Raw genomic sequence first — 21,193 nt, 5'->3', positions numbered from 1 at the left:
CGCCGCTCCCAGGTATTTGTGCCCTATTTGTGCCCTGCGCGCTGCCCGGCGCGCAGCCGCGCCCCGCCGGGGGGCCCGGCGCTCCCGGGGGCCCTCGCGCTAAACCGCGTCTTTCCCGCGGTAGAAAGGTGCAAATTTTCGTCTCCGTTTCCCGCCTTTCCCGGGGCAAAGCAGAAAAGAAAAGGCAAGTGGTGGGCGAAGTGCGAAGGTGCTGTTCTGTCCTCCTCCTTGTCCGCCACCAGCACTGAGATGCCGTCGGATGATTAAAAATTTATCCAGCCGACATCTCGGCCGGGGAGGACAGAGCCTGGTGGCCCCCAGCACCCTGTCCTGGGCAGTCGATGGGGCAGGGAGCACTGACAGTGCTGCGTGGCTGGGGACTGAGAACCTCCGCGGTGTTTCTGCTGGTGGCTTTGCTCCCCAGGGCGCCTGTCGATGGCAAACCCTGGCTTTTCACAGCACCTGGGCTTGCTTACGTCTGTCGGCTGCAAAGCTGCCCCCCCAGCAAAAAACCCCTGTGCTCCACAGCCCCTCATGGTGCTGGTTTTCTGTTTTACAGGCACCAGCCACATCACACGTGTGGCGCTGCTCGGTGAAGATGCAAGTGCAGAAGATGTCACCTCAGGAGCTTGCTGCACGGCTCTGCAAAGAAGGGGACCACTGCCTCGCCCGGCAGGAGTTGCCAATAGCCACTGCTTTCTACGTGGCTGCCTTCAGCTGCAGTGCCCCCACAGCAGTCGAGAAAGTGAACTCCTTAGACAAAGGGCTCTGGGAGAAAGTTATAGCCACCCTGGAGATGTGGTGCAAAGGCAAGAATCAGATTCCCAAGATCCAGAGCAAGAACTTGGCCCTTGTCTCCCTCAGCGTGGGAACAGCTGCTCTCTTTCTCTCCACCCTAAGTCCCGACAATGTGGTATCCTCAGTATATAAACTGGAGACCCTGCTCGGGCGAGGATGCTCAGAGGAGGTGGTGAGTCAATGCAATACCCTGCTCAAGGCCAACCCCCAGTGTTCAGTGGAACTGCTGCTGCTGAGGGCGTTGGCATGGGTGCTCTCAGGGACAGAAGTTAGGAAGGGAGTTGCCGACTATATCCGAGCCTTTGTGATGCATCGGGCTGAGGCAGTGGCCTATGTGTGCACGAGGCAAAGGGAACACCTGCCACAGGTCATCCAGGCCTTCTCTAATTATCTCTCAACATATCAGAAAGAAAGCCCAGACTGCAGTTCCTTGGACCAGTGGCTGGGCAACTGCTATGACTTCCTGTCTGCAGTGGCACCGGATGATGTCTGGGTTTGCAGGGTGCAGGCAGCTTACCTCTTGAAGAAAAGCAAATTTGAGGAGTGCGTGGCAGTTTGTAGCAAAGCCCTCAAAGGCTTCTCCACTGATAATAGTCTCAGAGACGAGAAAGCTTTGGGTCTGCTCTTGGAACGAGCTGCTGCGTATTTCTTCTTGGGTGGACGGATGCAGGAAATGATGCAGGATTTAGCAGAAGCCTTTTCAGCAACCCCTGCCCAGGCGATGGAACATTTTGAGGAGCTTTTCTCACCACATGACACTGAGAGGATAGAAGAACAGGCTAGAACCGTCCTGGAGGTGAAGTTTGCAGCATACAGGGAGGCTGTGCGTACTCGGACTGAACTCAGAGGCAATCATGGTACTGAACTGCTCCCTTCTGTCATCCAGACAGTCCAGTTCCTTCTTCAGATCTCCCCAGGGTCCAAACGTGAGCTCAGTGTTCGGCTAGCAGACTGCCAGCTCCTGCACGGGCACATCAGAACTGCCCTGGGTATCTGTGACCACCTCTTGGCAGCAGAGCAGAAAACTTACTACAATACTCTCTTAGCATTGCGAGGATTCTGCTTCCTCCACGCCCGTGACCATCAGCAAGCCCTGCAGGACTTTCAAAAGGTCATTGAGCATGATTCCCCCCATCCTAACAGCTGTATTAAAGCCTTATGTGGGCGTGGACTTATCCGGATTTCTGGTGGCAGCCATTACTTGTCAGCCCTGGATTATATCACAGCTTGCCAGTTAAAGCTGGAAGAAACCATCTTCACAATCAAGTCCTATGTGCCGTGGAACCAGAGAGGACTGCTGCTAAAGGTTCTCCAAGAAGAAGGACAGAAGATGCTCCAGAAGAAGAGGTACCCAGGAGGCAGTTCAGCCTGTGGGCAGAAAAAGAAACAGGGCTGTGCAGGTTCCTAGCAGAAAGAGGGCAGCTTGAGTAGTAGAGAGGGTACTTGCTTCAGGCAACTGAGAGCAGGAGATAGACCCTTTAAAATTCCTAATTAACAGGCTGAAATAAAACTGCATAGGTGTGGCTGTTCCAGCAAAATATTCTTTTGCTGGTATGTCAGAAGGCGATAGGATCCACGTAGTCAAATGAGCTCAATCTTTGTATGGAAGTTAATCCATGATGTACCAAGTGGCCTAAGCTGGGAGCGAGCAAATTGCTGGGAGTATGACAGAGATTTCTCCTCTGAAAGAGTAGATACACCCATAATAAAACAGACTCGTCGGTGCTAGCTGGCTCCTTTCACTCTCAGCTCTGAACTGAAGGATTTGGTGGGCCACGAAGTACCAAGCCCCTAGAAAGTGTCCTTTGAAGACAGAGCTGAGGTGCATGTACTTGGTGCTGGCAACCCAAATTCTTTTTTCAACGCTAACTGTATTGATATCATATGTAAGGCTGGGAGATCTGAGACAGGAACACCAAACTATTCCAGCTAAAGCCATTAAAACCTGAGTTTGAAGGTAGAACAAGATGTAACAGAGAGACACTCTGAGGTTTTAATACTTAAAATCATCTTTCTAAAGGTCAGAAAAGATTGCTTATGTTCTTCGCTGCTTCTGGAACAAGAAGCTATCTATTAACACGGTTCTTCTGAGTTCATGCAAATTCTAACACACAGCTTTTCGTTGGAAATGGTGATCTTCCCCCCCCCCCCCATTATCACCGTTACTTTTTCTGTTCCCCATTGTAGTATCAGCAGAACCACAGATATGAATCATTATTTGTTAACCTTTCTTTAGAGCCACAACTGCTTAAGGGATTATGTTTATGGAATTAAGTGGCAGAGACATCTATGGTGCCAGATATGGTAAAATGTATCATCTGTTTTGATACTGGACTGATAACCTGCTTCTTAGCTTCCAGGTGAGACAAAGAGGCTCTGTTACTCTCATTAGCATTTTTTTCCCTGAAAGTGGTCTTTCCCTTTTTCTTTTCTTTTTTTTTATTTTTCTCCAGAGATGCCCCTGGGGTTTACCAGCTGGCTTCTCTCTTGGTGGAGCTGGACGCTTCTGATGAAGCATCGCGGATCCTTTGTGCTGATGCCCTGTACCAGATGGGCTGTGCAGAAGAAGCTCACAAGCTCCTCTTACTAGCACTCTCCAGAAATCCACAGATGTCTCCCATCTTGGCTCGCCTCGCACTTCTGCAGTTGAAGAAAGGTTTCCTGTATGATGGCAACCAGGTAAGGAGCACCTGGCTAGCAGAGAGAATGGCAGAGTGATGAGTGATAGTATGGTGAAGAGGGTTAACAACGCCCTTGGCTGATACAGAGAATGTATGGTAGAGCTTAAGGGGGACCACTTTAGAGACGTAGACTTGCCAGAGGGTGTTCCAAAGGCTTTGCGTTTCCCAGCACGGTGCTCTGCTTGTCTCACAACTGTAAGGCTCTGGCTACAAGCCGCACTGTGAGGCCACCTCATCACACGGTGCAAAGTTGGAACCCGCTCTGCCACACCACCTGTGATGGGTTTTCCAGTGGGAAACGAACCCCATCCTGTGCTTTAAGATATTCCACAGGAATGGTGGTAAACTGGTAAGTTCAGGCCTCATAAGTAGGGCTTTCTGTCTGTAGCACAGGCCACACCAGGACTCCCAGCTAAATACAGCCCGTTCATCACGAGCTATTTAATGGCACTTCTCATCAGAGGCTTTAACTAGGCAGAACATGACTGAGCGTCCTGCCCTTGGTGATGGTATTGATGGGATTGGTAATTTTCCCCTAGAGAGAAGAAGGCAGAACTACTGCCTAACTGATTATCCTAATGGAGCACTGTAGAGGGGGGCGGGGAATAAAACAAAACCAGAAGCTCAAATATCAGTCTGCAGTTTTCTGTCTTTAGTGGCTAACGAGTTGTGCTTGAAACCACGAGAGAGATTCCAACACGTTGATTCTCCTGCCAAGGATTACAGAGCTGAATTACCAGGTTCTGCCATCAGAGGGAACTATTGCATTTTTTAAAATCCTATATAAATTCTAGTAGCCCTAAAAAAAAAGTTTTATTGCCACCACTTCATTACTCCCTATGAAAACCAAAAGTTTGGTATAATTTGCTGCCCTTGGGAAGGCTATTAATGAATGACATGACTTTATTAGAGTTCATATGTTGCCCTTGGAAGTTGGATTCCTATCCGCACCTTCCGCTACAAGTTCTAGGTGGAACATGTGTGTCACCAAAAATTTCTCTTCAAAATTTTTGTCCCACCTGCCTGTCAGCACCCAGACTCTTGTGTCTATTCATAAAACCAGAGAAAGTAGTAAGTTCAGTGGATGTTTCTGGTGCACCAAGATAACTTTGTTCTTGTCCTGGCTCCTCTGGCGTAGATTTGGATGTTGAATACCTGCTAAGCACGTTTGCTTTACTGGAGGAAACATCTTTTGATTCTTTTCTTTAGGAAATGTAGTAAAAACGTGCTTGGTGATTTTCACTCTAGTGAATGGAAGCAAAGGTACCATATGTCATGCAAGATTCTTTTCTAGGAGGATACTAATTTGTGGATTTGAATCCATACTTTTCCCAGATTCCTGATAGCAATACCAAAAGAAAGGCACAGCGTTTCATGGATTTTCCACTAATTCACTGGTTTCAATTTTGCAGTCAAAAGGGGTCACTGGAATCCTTTTCCACAGAAACTTTCTGTCTTTGAGGCAATCATCCTGTAGTTCAGCTGCATTTATAAAACCAGTTAACTGCCAGTCTGGAACAGATGCTGCCCAAAGTAAGCAAAGCAGCATTATATAGTTCCCCCGAGTGATTTCCACAGCTGTGGTGGTGGTGAGAAAAGATAAGAAGTAATGTTTTCTCCAAAACACGTTACACTCTGGCCAGCTGAAGAGTTAAGTAGGAGAGATTCATGGTCCTTGGCTGGACCGTGGCTGGCTGAAGCCCCAGTGGAACGTGAGGAAGTGCTGGGTAAGAGCATACTTGTCTCACCAGACAGGAATATTTCCAGCTTTAGCACGACTTCATTTCTCTTTTCATGCCAATCTTTCTCTTCTGCCTTTTTCTCTCACATTGTTAAGCTGCTGAAGAAAGTGATCAGAATCGGAGATACCTCCTGCCTCCTGCCAATCATGGACATTTTCCAAGATGCAGACCGGAAGCTGATGCAAACTCACTGCCATCTCAGAGCACTGACCATCTTGAAGAACAAACAGGAGGACGCTGACATCAAAGAGGCCATTGCCTACCTCTCCTTTGCCATCATTGCTTCAGGTAGGGTTATCCAGATACCAATAGATGATTTACTTGTATGGGAGTTCAGATCAGTGGGTAAGCAAGCATGTCTAACCAATTCATCTGTCTCAAGGATATCCTACAGAATTACTTTTCCTTCTATAAAACTTGATTTTTCAGTAACTCTGCACACAGGTGACTGAGGTAAGCCTGACGCCTGGTAATGTCAAGAGAAGCCAGGGCTTTTTGATCCTGTTGTCCAGCTGCCAGGTTGGAAGACTATGTTTTTGGAAAAGTTTCCCCAGAAAATTAAACTTGACCTAGAATGAGATGAGAGCTTCTGTGAAAATACAATATGATAGTTTCTTAAAGAGGTCAAACCCAAACTGGTGATAAATGAGAGGGGAATTTGGCCTCTGTGGAGCAGTTAGTCCTTGAACGAATGTGAGTGAGGGGACACTTCACAAAATCATCTAGATGAAGGAAATCCCTCTTTCAGAAGAAAGAAGCAGCCTTCATCCTCTGTTTTGTGTAACTTTTAGAGGAGATTCTATCTGATAAGTAATTTGGAAAAGCTACTGAAACACAGCCAGCTTCAGCCCATTTTTGACAAGCAGTGTAGAAGAGAAGGCTCCCCTGTTTCAGCCTTAGTTTTTTACATCAGTTAGTACCCTAAAAACCTTCCTACCAATGCAATTCATTTGGTAGCTCCTGTTTCATCAGAATGAACACACTGTAAATACAGTCATTGCAGCAAAAAACTCACCTTGTTTTTCCAGCAGACCAGTGAATGCATCATTCCAGTGCAAAAGAGTTGAATGTGCCCACTTGCAGGCATCATTATCCTGGCTTTTCCTTTTTCCTAACATGGAAATGCTGCTGGCATGTTCCAAGTAAAACCATGTTAGTAGGGAAATCTACCTTTCACTCTGAGCAAATGTTGTGACAGCAGCGTGAGAAGAAGAGAGATTGGTTTATGAAAATGGAAAAAAAATCTGTTAATTGCTTTGAGATGGTTCCATTTCACAGCCCGTGCATTCCAGCTTGTCAACTCCCCACCTGCTAGAGCAGATGCTTGTTAAGAAATAGATATTGTCTTTATGGGAGCCCACTGATAGAGCTCCAGAGCGATAATAACCTTTGGTACAGAAGTTTTGGAGCATATTAGGAGGGAGAAAAAGCCTCATTACTGTGAAAGAATTACTAGAAGCCCGTCTGCTGGCTCATCTCTGCAGGCAGCTGTGCAAGACGCTGCATGTGCTGACCTCCCTATGAAAAAATACTTACAGTGGCACTGATGGTATGTCATCCAGTGTTGGGATGCCACAGTTATCGATTGCAACCCTGGGCTAACTAAGGTGCTCATCGAAATTGCCTTGAAAGGAAGGAGCATGTGGATGGCAGGAAGATACGCGCTCTGCAACCAGTGCATGAATGGACCATGATTTTCATTGTCAACTATACGTGTTTATTTGGGCAGCAGTTACTTGAAAGCAGAGGAAAAAGAATTTTAGGATTGCAAATCCGAGTGCATATTAAATGTGGTGGTAAATTAGTCAATCCCATCCGGATTACTGTTTTAGCCAAAACAATGTGTACCTTCTGACTCCACTTTATTAAAACAGCCAAATGCCCTTGTACCTCCATCCTCACGTATCTCCCTCTTAGAGTTTTCTTCTCTCATTTGTGCTGCTCCTATTCCATCACACTAAAACATCCAAGGATTTGGAGCCTAATCCAGTTTATTTCCTGAGATGATGGTCGTGTCTTGATGGGTTGCCTCTATTTGTTGCACATAAATGATGTCTTTGGAGAAAGGCATAGCGGAGGGATAAGTGTGGAGATATGAAGACATTCCTGTTTACAATAGCCTCATCTTCCTTTTGCTACTTTCCAGAGCAGCATCGCAACACTGTCTTTTAGAGGTCCTTGTGAAAAAGTGTGGAAGACCTTAGGGCAGAACAACAAAGGGTAAAGCTTTCTAGACCTCTTCAAAACTTGACAGAAGTAGTTTCATGACAACTGGCAAACATGGAATTTCTCTATACTGTCAGCTGGCTGAGTCTAGGTATCCCAGAGAAGGCAGAAAAAACAACTGCCTGCGTGGGAAGGTTGAGTGCTTAATAATTGCAGGCCACTCCTTTTGCTTCCTTTGGCTGCTCCTGAGGAGACTCACTCTTGCTGAGACCTTGAGGCAATCAGAAGAGCACTCATGGATATTTGAGGAGAGACAGTGTTGATGGACACGTGTTTGGTTTTATTAGAAACCAGGAAGCTTTTGAGCTAGTTGAGAAATGTGATTTTATGGTTTTCATTCTGTTACCTTTTCTACTCATTCAGTTTTTCTATTACAATGTTCTTTTGGCATGTTTAACTAGACTGAAGACTCTTGGAAGTGGGGCCTGTGTTTTTGGTGTGCCTGGCACAGGGTGGTTCCTGTTCCTGTCTGGAAAATTAAGAGTTGAGTCACAGTCGGACAGTTACAGTTATAAATCAAATTGCAGCGTATCACTGCTCTCAGCAAAGTGCCCTATCTTTCTGTAAGTTGCTGTCAATGTCCCATTGATGTTTCTGTAGCTTGTGCCAAACACACTGAAATTATCCCTACCGGCCGTGAACGATGTGTTTCCCAAGTGAGATGATGACATACAGAGGAGCTGAATGCTGCTTCTGAGGTTAGACAAGAATTTTGAAGCGAAGCTGAACATCACACTCCAGTCCTGAGCAGTAACACTGAACCACAACTCACCATTTCCCTGCAGAATGAGATTGACTTGTGCACCACAAGACCTAGAACTTCCCAGTAGCCTTGTCTTCCTAATACACACCAGAAAACTCTTTTCAAGACTTCACCAGTGAAAGTTCATTCTTTGACAGAATTCTGCCAGCCTCAGCAGGACACTGATAGGATTCAATACTGTGTTTTGCAAACCAACCTGACATAGATTCTTTTTTTTTTTCTTTCACTCAGAGTTGATAGTATGCGACAGGAATTCCACTGGCAACAAAAAGTAAAGGAAACTGCCACTTAAGTGCTCTCATTGTGCTTCATCAGGTATCCTCAGGCAAAGTGGAATTTTTCTGTAACTCCATATGGATATCCTTGGATATCCTCTCCAGCATCCTCCTCATTCTTCTTCCAGTCACATCTGTGACCACAGCACGTTTGCCTCCGTCCAGCACACCTCCCTTACTCCACCCTTGCCACAGCTCTAAATAAAATGAGCTTAGGTTTCGTTCCTGCAGCCACCACGAGGTAGCATTCGGGTCTGCCGCAGCGTTTCTAGCCGCCTTGAAGCCCTTCGGTGGGGCTTGGTGGTCTGCACACACTGGGATTTGCTGCACCCTGTTCTAGAGCAGGAGACTGGAGACCTTTTGAGTAAGTGTGGCTGCCTTTCTCTCCTCCAGGTGGTTATGCTGAAGACAGCCTTCTCATCAGGGCGCAGTGTTACGGGTGCCTCGGTCAGAAGAAAACTGCTATTTTTGATTATAATGCCATCCTAAAGGAGGACCCTAGGAACGTGGAAGCTCTGAGTAGACGAGGATTCATGTACCTTGCTCTGAAGCAGCAGAAGGTATTATCACTGGATGGATTTGCTGGTGATTTTTCTGATGGTATTAAGCAGTATTAGTGTAAGGTACCATAGGTTTTTTTCATGGACTCGCTGAAATCAAAAGAGTTTCTCACAGAATTTGGTCAGTGAAGGCTCTTGTTTTGTCTGGGTGTATAAGTAGTCCACTTGACATTACTGATGGGCTTTCCCAAGTCTTGAGAGAGGAAGATTAGACTTTAAACAAAGATCGTATTCACCGTCACTACTCTGCATTTATTTGCAGTGCTGCAAACTCTCTGCTATATTTGATCTCACGTTTTCATGACACAATGTTGTGTTAGATGAAACGTAGCAACAACAAGAGGAAAAAGAACAGTTTCAAGGTTTAGTGAGTCCATCCCCATCATCTGTGAAAAGCTCACGTGTGCCATTAGTGGAGGTTGCAGTATATCATTGCCTGGAAATCATGTCAGATGTTTGCATGGTTTATCTGCTTCTGTTATGGTCAAGAGCCTTATGCTCTACCTGCATATTACACAAAGCCTACAGCAGATTGGAAATGGTGCATCTCCAGCTGGGTGTGTGGCTTTGCACTGGTTTATCCTGGCTAAGCCAAACCCTGCTTGCACTACTCATTCACAGCATCTCTTTCTTGTTTCTGTAAGAATTTTTTAAAATTATAATCTGAGGAGTTCACACCACTTTGCAAATAGTCATTCAAACCCATCTTTATGCTCTTATATCAGCTTTGCAAATGGAAAAGATGCAGCATAAGGACAGGGAAGAGCAAAGAGCTTCCAAAGGTGTGCAGCTGACGCGTGGGACAGGAGAGAACTGAAAGCACGTGAAAGAACAAATTATCAATACACAGCTAGTGCTACCATTTCAGGTTTTGGTCTTGTTTTTACACAGGAGGCAGTGCAAGATTTGATCTCAGCACTGAAGGTGGAGGCAGGAGTAGTGATCCCAGCAATCCTGTCTTTAAAGCATGAAGCCCAAGGGTTGATCACTCGATGGCTTCTTCAGCATGGCAGGACTGCGTTAGCAGAGCTTGTTGCTACTAAAGACCTTTCAAAAGAAGACACCCTCAGGGATCTTCTTGTGATTGCAAAAGTACTGATTAAGATTTGCAAGGATGCACAATATCACATCTTCTACACAGATGTGTTGATCTCAAACGGTAAGTTCCCGTTCTTTTACATCGCTGATCAGACTAAGTGAACGAGCAGTAAATTCAAAGAAAGTGAATGTTAAATGGCAAGGGTATTGCTGTACAGTACTTTTCAAGAGGAGTTTGCAAATAATTTGGGAAATTGATACACTTAGATGTGGACCTTGGACAGGCTACCTATATCCTGCTTTAGTAAGTTTTCTTGATGTGTCTTTCTCCACATGCAATGTGTTACATAGCTTGTGCTGGTGTTAACCAACAGGAAGGTGTGAAGAGGCCCTTGATCACCTTCAGGAAGCGTTCGGCCACCCTCTTGTTGATGATCTTGCTAGGGCAAGACTAGCTGTGCTGCAGCTGAAGAAGAGGAACGTGCCAGTGGCAGCTCACTCATTCAGCATCCTAGCTAAGAAAGATGAAAGGGAGTTGGAGTTTCTCCTGAACTTTGTAGATGCTAAGCAGCAGCAGCATCTCTCTCAGGTACAAGCCTTTTTTGATACTATATCTGTGGATTCAGTGGGGAAAGAAATGGGAAGCAAAATTAGGCTGCAGAGGTTTTCCCTGCCTTGTCTTGAACAGAAGTGTGTGGGAAGCCCATTTATCAGATGAACGAGGAACTAATTGGCTTCTTCCTCCAGTCTTTACTTCAGCCAGAATAGGGAGTTGAATCCAAATTTATTTCATTGCAGTGACCTTGCTTGTCTCTAGTAATTCATCATTACCACTTCTTACCACTTGGAGGAATTTCTTGTTGGTCTCCCTAGCGTGAGACCTATTTAATCCCAATGCTAAAGTGCAGGGGATGTGAGGGGCAGCAGCCAGAGATTTAAAAAGATCATTGCTAGTGTTGTACTCTGTAAGAGTTACATGGTGCTCCTAGCTGGCTTCTGGGAAGGGGAATTCCTGTTCCAGTCATTTTCTTGATGAAATGAGACTGAAGTTTCTGATTCAGTCACATTAAATGCTTCAATCCTTTTTGCTCTTTCGTATAACATTTAGAAATTGAAATATATTCACATTTTTATAAAATTACTAGCCTTTGAGTCTGGTGTTGGTTTTCTTAGCTAAAACTGTTTGACACAAAAATGCCACGCTGCTCTAGTCCACCCAAGTATGTATTTTTCACTACTTTTTTCAAGTTTCTCCTCCAAAAGTGCATCCAGCTCTGAGAAAGCGTCTCTAATAATAAGACAGGACAAGGTTAGATTGATGGTGAGGAGTTTTAACATTCACTCAGGCATCTGCAATTCTGATTACCCAGAAGCTCCGTGTTCTGAGAATCAGTTTGCTTCCTTTTATTCAATTTGTGGCTGGTGTGCGCCCTGGTGAGAAGCTATATTGTTATGCTTTCTCCCAGGTTATAAAACAAACAACATGCTGATATACTTAATGCATCTTGAGAGGAGTACTTTGTATGTATTTTAGCAAAACAGCAGGAGGATATAAGTAAACAAGTATTAATTTACTGGTCCCTAGGTATACCCCATTACAGAGAAAAGAGCCTCTCTCTTCTGAATAATGTAAAAAGTTCAGTCTTACAGGGAAGAGTTTGAAGGTTTTAAAGGCAATTTGCAATATTTCACTATAAAGGTACAATCAAGAAAGTGTCTACGGAGGCCCTACAGAGGAGTCTATAAATGAAGATGCATTTTACAGTTGAATTTCTCTTGCTGCCACGTCACTCATTCTGTATGGAAGTCTCACAGCTAAGTCCATCACAGGAGGAATTTTGTAATGCTGTCAATAAGGAAAAAAAAAAAAAGATAAGGGGAAAAAAAAACCTGACTAATTTTTGTGCAGATTAAACTGCACTGATATGGTAGGAACTCTCTGGTGCCACAGATTAGTGAAACCTTTAAAATGGGAGAGGCACTTTATTTCTGTCCTTTTTTGGCAGCTGTGGAACAGAGCCTGCAATAAACCCCTTACTGATGGCTTATTTATCATGAAAAATTTCTCTGCCACTTCAGAGAATAGGGGTAGCTGGACTGATTTAAGACTGGAACTTAATACCGGTGTTGGAAGTAAAATAGAGTTTGTTTTGGTTTTTTTTAATTTTTAATCTTGTGCTTTTATTCAGCTGACTAAACGTTTGGACTCAAGCACCTGGGAGTCTTTCCATATTCTCTAATCTTCAAAGATTTACTGAGTGTGATTACTTTTATTACTGATTACCCCAGAATCACAAATATTTTCGTTTTAATGTATTTTATGACAAGGGAATAAGTATGTACTTTTCTGGGGTGGGGAAGGAATTGGTTAATTCACCTGCCTGGTGTCTCAAAGGATTTTCCAGTAGCACTTCGTTTTGCCTGCAAGGTTATTCCAGTTTGTGTGTGAAAGGAAGATCTCAGTAAAAGTGAAAAAGCTTACAGACAGAATTAGTGCCCAAAATCCCAACAACAGCCTTACCTTGCCATGGCTCCTAACCACGCTCTGAGGGGGGGTGTTCTTTATTCTTTCTGTCACCCCCATTTCACAGGTAAGGAGGCTGAAGCAAAGAAGAGTTGAATGGTTTGATGCTCAGCCTTCAGTCTCATTACTCCACACACAAAAATATTACTGCCACATTGTTTTGGAGTGGTTGGAGATTACAGGCATTATAGAAACGTGTCATCATTATCCTGGAGTCTGGTCTGAAAAGCGAAAAATAATTCTACATCAGCTGAATAGGAAAGGGTGGGGGAAGGAGAGCTCCTTGATGTACTGATTTTTTTCATGAAAAACAAAGCAATAAAATTCTTCCATTATTTATAGTCTAAGGGGTCCCACGTTAAGAAATTTGTAAACAACTGGGAGAGCCACATGGGAATAGGAAGCTGAAACATTTATTAAACTGAAAAAGGTCAGAGGAAGGGAGTTTGCTTGCTGCTAGTGCAGCTCCAACCCTTGGGTTTCCTAGGTCGGAGGTTAAATGCGGGACTGATTGCTAGCTCCTTGCCCACATCCGCAGAGCTGCACTTTCTGTTGGCTGTTGACATGCCATAGGATATCCAGAGCTGACTCCTACAGAAATGGTCTCAAAAGCTATATGGTCTGCATCAGAATCAGGCCCTCAGCCCAAGGTAGAAGTTGCCATTCCACATGCCTCGTGGCATGGGGACCCCAAATAGGGTCTGCAGGTTAAGACAGAAAGACTTCTAAGCTGTCTTGGAAGCATCTAGCCTCTTCCAAAGCTCAATGCTTATCAGTCCATCTTCTGGTATTTACTGCTCAGAGACTAACCCTTGGCCCTCTATTTGTACATGTGGGAGCTGAGAGACTCTCTAATAAATATGACTATGTAAAGGATTTTACATTCCTTTATAGCAAAATAACTTGTGTAGAATTCTTCATAAACTCTTAGGAATAGCTAAATTATTTCATGCCACTGGCCTCAGATGAGATGCTGAGACTTGACCTGCAATATTGATCCTTTTCATCCAGAACCTGTTTTCCTCAGGTCTGTTAAACAGCGATCAATTCTAATCTGAGTTAACCAAAATAAAAAGACAAGGCACGCGAAGAGACTGGAAAACCTGAACTAGTGTGGCTACTGGGACAGTGACTGGGCTAACTGAATTTTGGGGAGCCACAAGCATCCAAAGGGAATGTGTGATACCCCATGGAATGAGGCTGATGAAAACATTTATCCTGTGCTTGAAGTCTCCACTTGTTTGGCTCAGCCTTCTGTAAGACCTAAGCTGCTGGTGGCAGTCTTGTTTATCACTTCAATATTTACTCTGCTGCAGCATGTTAAAAGCTTTGTTTAGTACCAATAAAGGGAAATAATGAGAAATCCATTTGAGGTAAATGGTTCTAATGGAGTTTTCTTTATTGACCTTTATGAACCTAAAAATTATGTGGCTCTTTCTGCCTTCTCTATTTTCTTGTTGTTGTTGTTTTTCCCTTCAGATGAGGGCAGATAGTTCACTTGCACTCGAGATTAATTATTAGCAAAGCCATCAGCTGGCTATTTTTTCCTATAGCTTGAGACCAGCCTTCATTATTAGCACGTGGAAATATTTGTGTGGCAGTGCACGGGGCTATCTATGGACTAGAAGATGCAATTTCCATATAGTCACCTGTTAGAGCAGACCATGGCAGAAATTTGGTTTCATGAACAGAATATTGGCTACTTTTAGAGTTTGGTCCATTCTGTTTTGAGTCCACATATCATTCCTAACGAATGTAAACCACTTCAGAAGAAAAGTTCTGAGGAACTTTTAGTGAAACATGCAGAAACAAAGAACGATTCAGGAACTCTTGAGAAAACAGCAAGTGCCCATTGATTCAACATTTTTGTACCTGCACGCAAAAAATATGCCAATTATGTATTCTCCAACTAGATGCAATTTCAACATTTGAGAAAGTATCCAAAATTTCTTAGTGTCTGGGTCTACCTGTGGCCAGTCCAGACTAGATATTTTACTCTTTTTTTTTTTTGGCTTTTAATAACTAATGTTAAGCAACTTTCTATCCACAGGTAGCAGCTCAGGAAGGCAATGTGCTGATTAAAAGGGACGACTATGAGAAGGCTCTTGGTTATTATACCCTGGCTGTCTTGACAAGCAAAGATAATCCAAGGTATCTCCGACGGAGGGCTGCTTGCCTTATGCACCTGGAAGAATACGACAAAGCTTTAAAAGATATGGAGAAAGTGATCCAGAAGCACGGCTGTAGCAGTCTGAAAACACGCGTTGAGGACCACTGCTCAAAAGGACACCTGCTGTTGTCAGTGGCTGAGGAAGAGGCAGCAGTTAAGCAGTACATTGAGGCACTGCAGTTGGATGAATCTGTGGCGTTGTGCAGCATCAGGAATGGCCCTGGCACTGAAATTTTAACCGAAACGTTTCGTAAGATTGCACAATATCACTTTGAAATGCAGAATTATGAAGAGGCCTGGAAAATCACAGACTATGGTCTTAAAATTGATAAAAATACTGAACTTAAAAAGCTGAAAACAAGACTTAAGCGAGAGGCATCAAGCTGTAGCATACACTAATTTATCTGGTTTAGGATTTTCACTGTCTGATTGCTTTCTAGTTTGTTTGTGAGGATGCAAGAATAAAGGAAAGACAAGAAGCTCATGATAAACATGCAATGAACATGGTACAGGAAGATCAGAAGTAGGAAGTTTCAGGTAGTGAAAGAAGACTGACCAAGAGGGCTATGAGAAAAAGGCAAATTGCAGTATTCAGCATTCTTTTAAATTACTGTGGATGTATGTAAACTCCCCCGTGTAAAGAAGGTGTTTTGTTTGGCTAAAGCGAAGGAACTCATGGGTTCCAATCACAGCGAAGGAAAACATTTCAGTAGCTTGCAGTTCATGAATAATAACCGTGTGTTTCCTCGCTATTTATTTGATTAGCATTAACACATACTGTTCCATTAAGTAGCCTTATTTTTATGGGCCAGTCAGAAAGATCAGTCAAAAGTAGCATTTTCAACGTGTTTGTGAAGGACCATGTGTGTTACACCACTCAGGTGACCCACTCCTAAGTGGAAGGAACTTGTCATAATCTAGTGGATTTGCAATGATCAGCACCAGTATAGGGGAGGGGAGCAGTGTTTTTCTGCCCCAGGGAACGCAGATAATATAAAGGTTGAGACTCAACAGAGGTGAAACATCCAATTCTAATACTAATGCCCCGTTATCTGGGACACACAGGCAGCTCTACTTCAGACTTCACCTTGGACTTCCAGATCCCCGTGTCTCAGTTTGCCAGTGCAAATAGCAGAGATAATGTTTCAGTAGAAGTGTCTACCAAAAGTCTACTAAATATCATTTTTCATACTCCTGGACATTTGTACAGAAAAGACAGCACTGGAGCGTGAACTAATCAAGAAGTGATCAATGTACAAGTAGGAGGTCAGGGTTGGAGGCAACAGCCAAGATGGTAATGTGCTTCCTCTGCAGTGATCCAGCTCTCCTCCTTTTTCATCCGTGCTGGACAGCATGGGAATCACCATCTCACATGCTCTGAAGGGGTTTGCCTGCTGTCACCTATATAGCTTCACCACCTGGAAGGACAGCTAGACTGGGTGGCAGCATAGAGATTGGGTGCCCAGAGACCCAATTCCTGCATGGTTTGATGTTGCACTTGTGCAAGGGGAGTCTGTAGCTTAGTTTGGAAGCAATATGCCCATGCTGGGCAAAAAGGAAACGTTGAGGTGTGGCCCGAAACAACAGGCTTGTGTATTTGTTGTGACTGCTCCGAGTGAATTCCTCCCGGTGTTGGTGGAGTGGGATAATACAACCTTGAAGAAAAATAGAAACTACTATTGAAAACAAAGATTAAAGCAATACTGAGAACTGCTCTCCTGCTTTGATTAGGATGAAAGGGAAACAGAACATTTTCTTTGTTGTTACATTGTTTTCTGAAAGGCAACATTCCAGAGTGAAACTTCATTCCACAGCCATAGGATCAACCTGATAGGCAAGGGTACCATCTGTACCCTTACATCTTTTTTTCTTCTCTGCATGCTCCTTTTTTTCCTTCCTAAGAACACAGGTAAGAATGGGCTTCTTTCCTTTCAAATTCAAGAAAAGTTACTCTGATTTTAATCCTAGTGACACTGATTAATATTTTTTGCTCCTAATTGGCATCAAGATGCCACAGGATAGTTTCTTTCCAAGCCTGAAATTATATCCTTAAAGAGTTGTTGGCTACATTTGCAAGCTGAAAGAAATAAATTCGCTGATTTTTCTTCAAGTAGTAATCAACAGATAGGAATGTTTTCGTGTCTCGTGATGAAATTTTTGAGAAGCAGTTGTTTAGGGCTTTGGAATTATATGTTTTTTTGCTTGATTTTTGGCTTGGGTTTTTGATGGACTGAAATAATAAATCTCTTTATAGCTTCACATGGGTATTCTGTTAGCACTGCCTCTTTTAGTTGCAGGCTTGATTCAGTGCCTGTCAGCCCATAAGTTTCTCTCTTTAGCAGTTTGATTCTTCTGTGGCTTTTAGAATAGAACAGGTCCGGTTGGAAAGGACCTACAACGACGATCCAGTCCAACTGCCTGACCACTTCAGGGCTGCCCAAAAGTTAAAGCATGTTGTTAAGGGCATTGTCCACTTGCCTTTTAAACACTGACAGGCCTGGGGCATCAGCCATCTCTAGGAAGCCTCTTCCAGTGTTGGACCACCCTCTCGGTAAAGAAACTTTCCTACTATCTAGTCGGAGATGTCCGTGTCTCTACAATGTGCTCGCACCGTATAGACAATTGAGACTTTGCATTGTCCCCTTTGCCACAGTTAATGTTGCTGAAGATGTTATAAAAGCACGGAAATCTAGACATGCAAAGAACAGACACATGCTCAGCTGCACTCAAGTGAAATAACTTCACTGCAGAGCGACCATGAATCTGGTTCTTACCTGAGCCGACAGACAGGAATAATATCAGTACAAAAACCATACAAAGAAAGAATCAAAGTTTAAATCAAAAAGAGAAGAAAACAGTCCACAAACCCTCCTGGATTAGCAGCCTCTCTGCTGAGAGAAGCAGTACCAACTTTCTGAATTTTACTACGTAATTTCTAGCAAACTGAGATCTTTTTAAAACCTACAGTCTTTCCGTTATGTAAAAACAGGATACTCAACTTTTCTCAGACCACCTGATAGTCACGGAAAGTACTGGGAAGACAATCTAGTTGTCCTGTCCCCCGGGCTAATACTCCATCCATTAGCCTGGACTGCCTCTCAGGGAGTTTGGAGGGGTTTGGCATGCTTTGTTTTGTTAACTAATATATTCTTCTTTGCTGCTCTGAATAGAGTGTATTTACAGCAGCTAAAGAAAATTTTCTTTAAAAACAGGGATGACATTGACCTGTGCAGGATTGCTATAGAGTTATGCTCAGGAAAAATTTGTTTTCAGGTGCCTCGAGCTGCTGGGTTTTTAAGCACCAGGAAGGCAGGTAACTTCTTATCTATTCCTTATGGTCTAGATTAATGGTTTCTTCTCTCAGCAGATCCTGACTGTTCTCATCAGCATTTTTATTTGTTTCTTTTATCTTCTTTGCCCTCTTTCTGTGCCCGCTAACCTACTGTGATCAAAGACCTTATTCTTTGCCTGTGCCTAAGCTTCTGATTTGTTCTTTATTTTCTCCATTATGTGCTTGCTCTCCCAACTAATTTCTTGGAATATCAAATAGATCTTTCTGATTAGTCACAGTGAGAGGGGTTTGATTAGCAGCGTCACTGCATTATGCATGCCTAGCGCAATGTCACACTCGCCACAACCCATTCTGACACTCATTTCCTGGAGTCCTGGGGAGCAGACAGGATTCAATGTGACCCATCCATTTCGAATACTGCCCAGTCCATGCACCTAATGGCCAAAAGCATCCCTATGCCTGTTCATTCCCATACCTCCACCGCTCTGTTACACTATGCTTTGCCAGAAGAGGGTATCTTCCAAAAAACATGCTGCAGTTTGCAGGGAAGGAGTCCTTTCTGAGTGCCCATCGTTTTTAATAGATGGTCACCATCACTGGCTTTGTTATAACTCAGGCTAATTGTGATCTTTCATTCAGTGCTAGTGAGGCCACGAAGACCATTTAAGATGCCTTAATAGGATCACTGCACTCGGGTCTGGCTCTGGCCACACTGCTGCTATGTTAAACAAGCTATCACAGCAATCAGCAGGGAGGGCATTGTTCCCACTAGGGAGCTAGCTTTGGCTGCTTTCCTTGCAGCCCAAGTCTCCCCCACCAGCAATAGCTACGCACCAGAAATCTATCAGTATTTATCAACAAACATCTCCCTCCCCTCCAGGCTGATAAATCTCATCCTTATCTGTTGCCGTTCCCATGCCCGGGGTCTGGGACCACTCAGCTGAATCACGTACTTCATTATACACGTGCCATTTTCTAACAGGATATTGTTTCCACTGCAGTGGTCATTATATTTCTTCCATGTTAAGCTGCAGTTTATCAAGATTATGGAGCTGTTTCCAACTGCTTTGGGACACGTCACTCATTCTGTGCATAGAGCCAGTGGCTGGAGTTACTTAGAAATGGAACACTTGCTCCTTGAAAGTCTCTTGTGCAACGTGCTTTAGGCCATATTCTTATGGCATGCTGCTGTAAACGTTAGATAACTGTGAAGAATTCAAGTATGTTTATATGAATCAACAGTAATGTAATCAAGCAGATAGTATGGCCTGGAAACCTATGTAAATAGTGGAACTGGACACCTGTTAATTTGTAAACCAGCTTGAAGCCACGTTCATCCCAAGGAAAGATTAAATATCTGTCGTTTATTCAACTCTGAGCTGTGTACACACAGTACCAAATATTTCTTGGCTCCCTATGAATTTTATTCCTTTAAAGTATTCTGCAACCTTAGTAATGCAGCAGTCGGGCTGTAATAACTGCAGAAAGACTGCCTTGTTGGACATTGTCACCAGGTAATGAATAATGGAAGAAAACTTTCAAATCACGATTGGGAATGTTTCTACGCAGATGATTGCTTGCCAGTCTTGGCTCTATGAAGTATTCAACATTCCTTACAAGAATGTAAATGAAAATCAGATGTGAGAATATTTGCATCACAAATACAGTTACACAAGTAAAGTTTCCTGACCTTATGCTCTGCAGTCCAGCAGGTAAAGAACAGCTTAGAAATGACAGCAAATTGTTTGGAATTAAATATTCGACTGGAAGCTTTTCCTCAGAGTTCAGACAGAACTAAACTTTGAACTTTTGTGATCTCTACAGATTTTATTTCCTTTAAAATCATATCACTCCCATTGATTTTTCCCATTTCAGTTAGTTATGTGCTCCCAGGTACTAAAAGAATATAAACACATCAGCCAACTTCAGCAACTGATAAATGCAGTTTTGAAGCTGACATAATGCCTGGGAAGTCATCTTCCTGACTTTCAGTCTAATTCATTGTGCTTCCCAGATTTAGATCATGGTGGAAATTTGGCTTACAGCCATGCAAACACAGTAACTTTAATGAGTTTCCGTGTGCCTAAGTGAGGACATTCCACTTGACTTGCAGAGGCAGATGTTTCACTTTAATGACAGCTAATCTAAAAGCCATTTCTTATACTATCATTTCCCTGCAGAAGATTAACTGTTATCATTGTACTGCTTCTGCATCAAGCAATTTCCAATTTGCCAGGGCTCTGAGGAGTTGCTGTCACCATTAGTTTAATGTGTTACATGAAATTATCACTGGTGTTATAGTCTGCCTTTGGAGTCTTGGCTATTTCGATCATATTTCAGCTAAACTGGTCTATGTTGGAATCTGTTGGTTCAGTCAGCCATTACTCAATGACACCTTAAGGAAAATGACTCATTACTTAGAAGGCACAGCACTCCAAAGCTGTGGGATTCGGAAGGCTCTTTCTCCTCCTACTCCTGCTGTGGGTTCCAGGAATGGCTTTTTGATATTCATTTGTTCTGTAGGATGCCAAAGAACACTGCAGACCTGCACCTGCCTTATGGACACGTACAACTCTGACACCCCAAGCACAGGACTGGTGGTTTATTTGGTCACAAGAGTGCTTGGAGGGTAGAAGACTATTGCAGGATGATACTGCTGTTCATAGCATTCAGCAGTTGAGACACTGACCCTCTGTTCTCTGCCCCTCGATGCAGATGTATAACCTACACATCTAAGACCTGTGCAACTATTTAATTTTCAATTCATTTCATCTCTGAAGTTTATCGTGGGCATACGATGCACAGCCAAAATCTACTTGAGACCCTGACAAGTCTACTCTGTGTTCCTGGGAACCACCGAGTACTGGTTCTGCATGCAATGCAAGACTGAGATTAATCTGCTAGATTAGCTGTGGCTTTAGGTGTCTCACTATCCCACTCAAACATTTTTGTGTTGGTATGTTCCCCACATGATTCCAAAAAGTCAAGAGTTACAGAGAATAAACTGGGATAAGGATTTCCCCACAGACTGTAAAGGAAATTAAGAACAGTATCTGATAATAAGTTTGCATGTCTCATTCCTGAACTGCGTCACAGTAAATAAGAAAATGTAGCTGTAAAGCCA

General features: G+C 43.5%; 1 protein-coding gene across 3 annotated transcripts; it reads left to right on the top strand.

Moving 5' to 3' along the window:
* The first annotated feature begins 613 nt into the window (after positions 1-613).
* TTC34 (tetratricopeptide repeat domain 34) lies at positions 614-15,176 on the top strand. Of its 3 annotated transcripts, XM_086625743.1 has the most exons (8): positions 614-922; positions 1,340-2,145; positions 3,252-3,477; positions 5,317-5,509; positions 8,879-9,045; positions 9,937-10,204; positions 10,458-10,672; positions 14,658-15,176. In XM_086625743.1, the coding sequence occupies exons 1-8, from the start codon at positions 614-616 to the stop codon at positions 15,174-15,176; spliced, it is 2,703 nt and encodes a 900-aa protein (XP_086481869.1). The 3 variants fall into 3 exon arrangements, with proteins under 3 accessions (XP_086481869.1, XP_086481867.1, XP_086481868.1); XM_086625741.1 differs by having other exon boundaries at positions 614-2,145; XM_086625742.1 differs by having other exon boundaries at positions 614-2,145; positions 9,937-10,208; positions 10,462-10,672.
* Positions 15,177-21,193: the final 6,017 nt, after the last annotated feature.

Source organism: Tauraco erythrolophus, chromosome 23 (assembly GCF_009769465.1).
Source record: "Tauraco erythrolophus isolate bTauEry1 chromosome 23, bTauEry1.pri, whole genome shotgun sequence".
In the NCBI taxonomy this organism is placed as follows: domain Eukaryota; kingdom Metazoa; phylum Chordata; class Aves; order Musophagiformes; family Musophagidae; genus Tauraco; species Tauraco erythrolophus.
The sequence above is the reverse complement of the archived record's forward strand: the minus strand, read 5'-3'. Positions and strand labels throughout refer to the sequence as shown.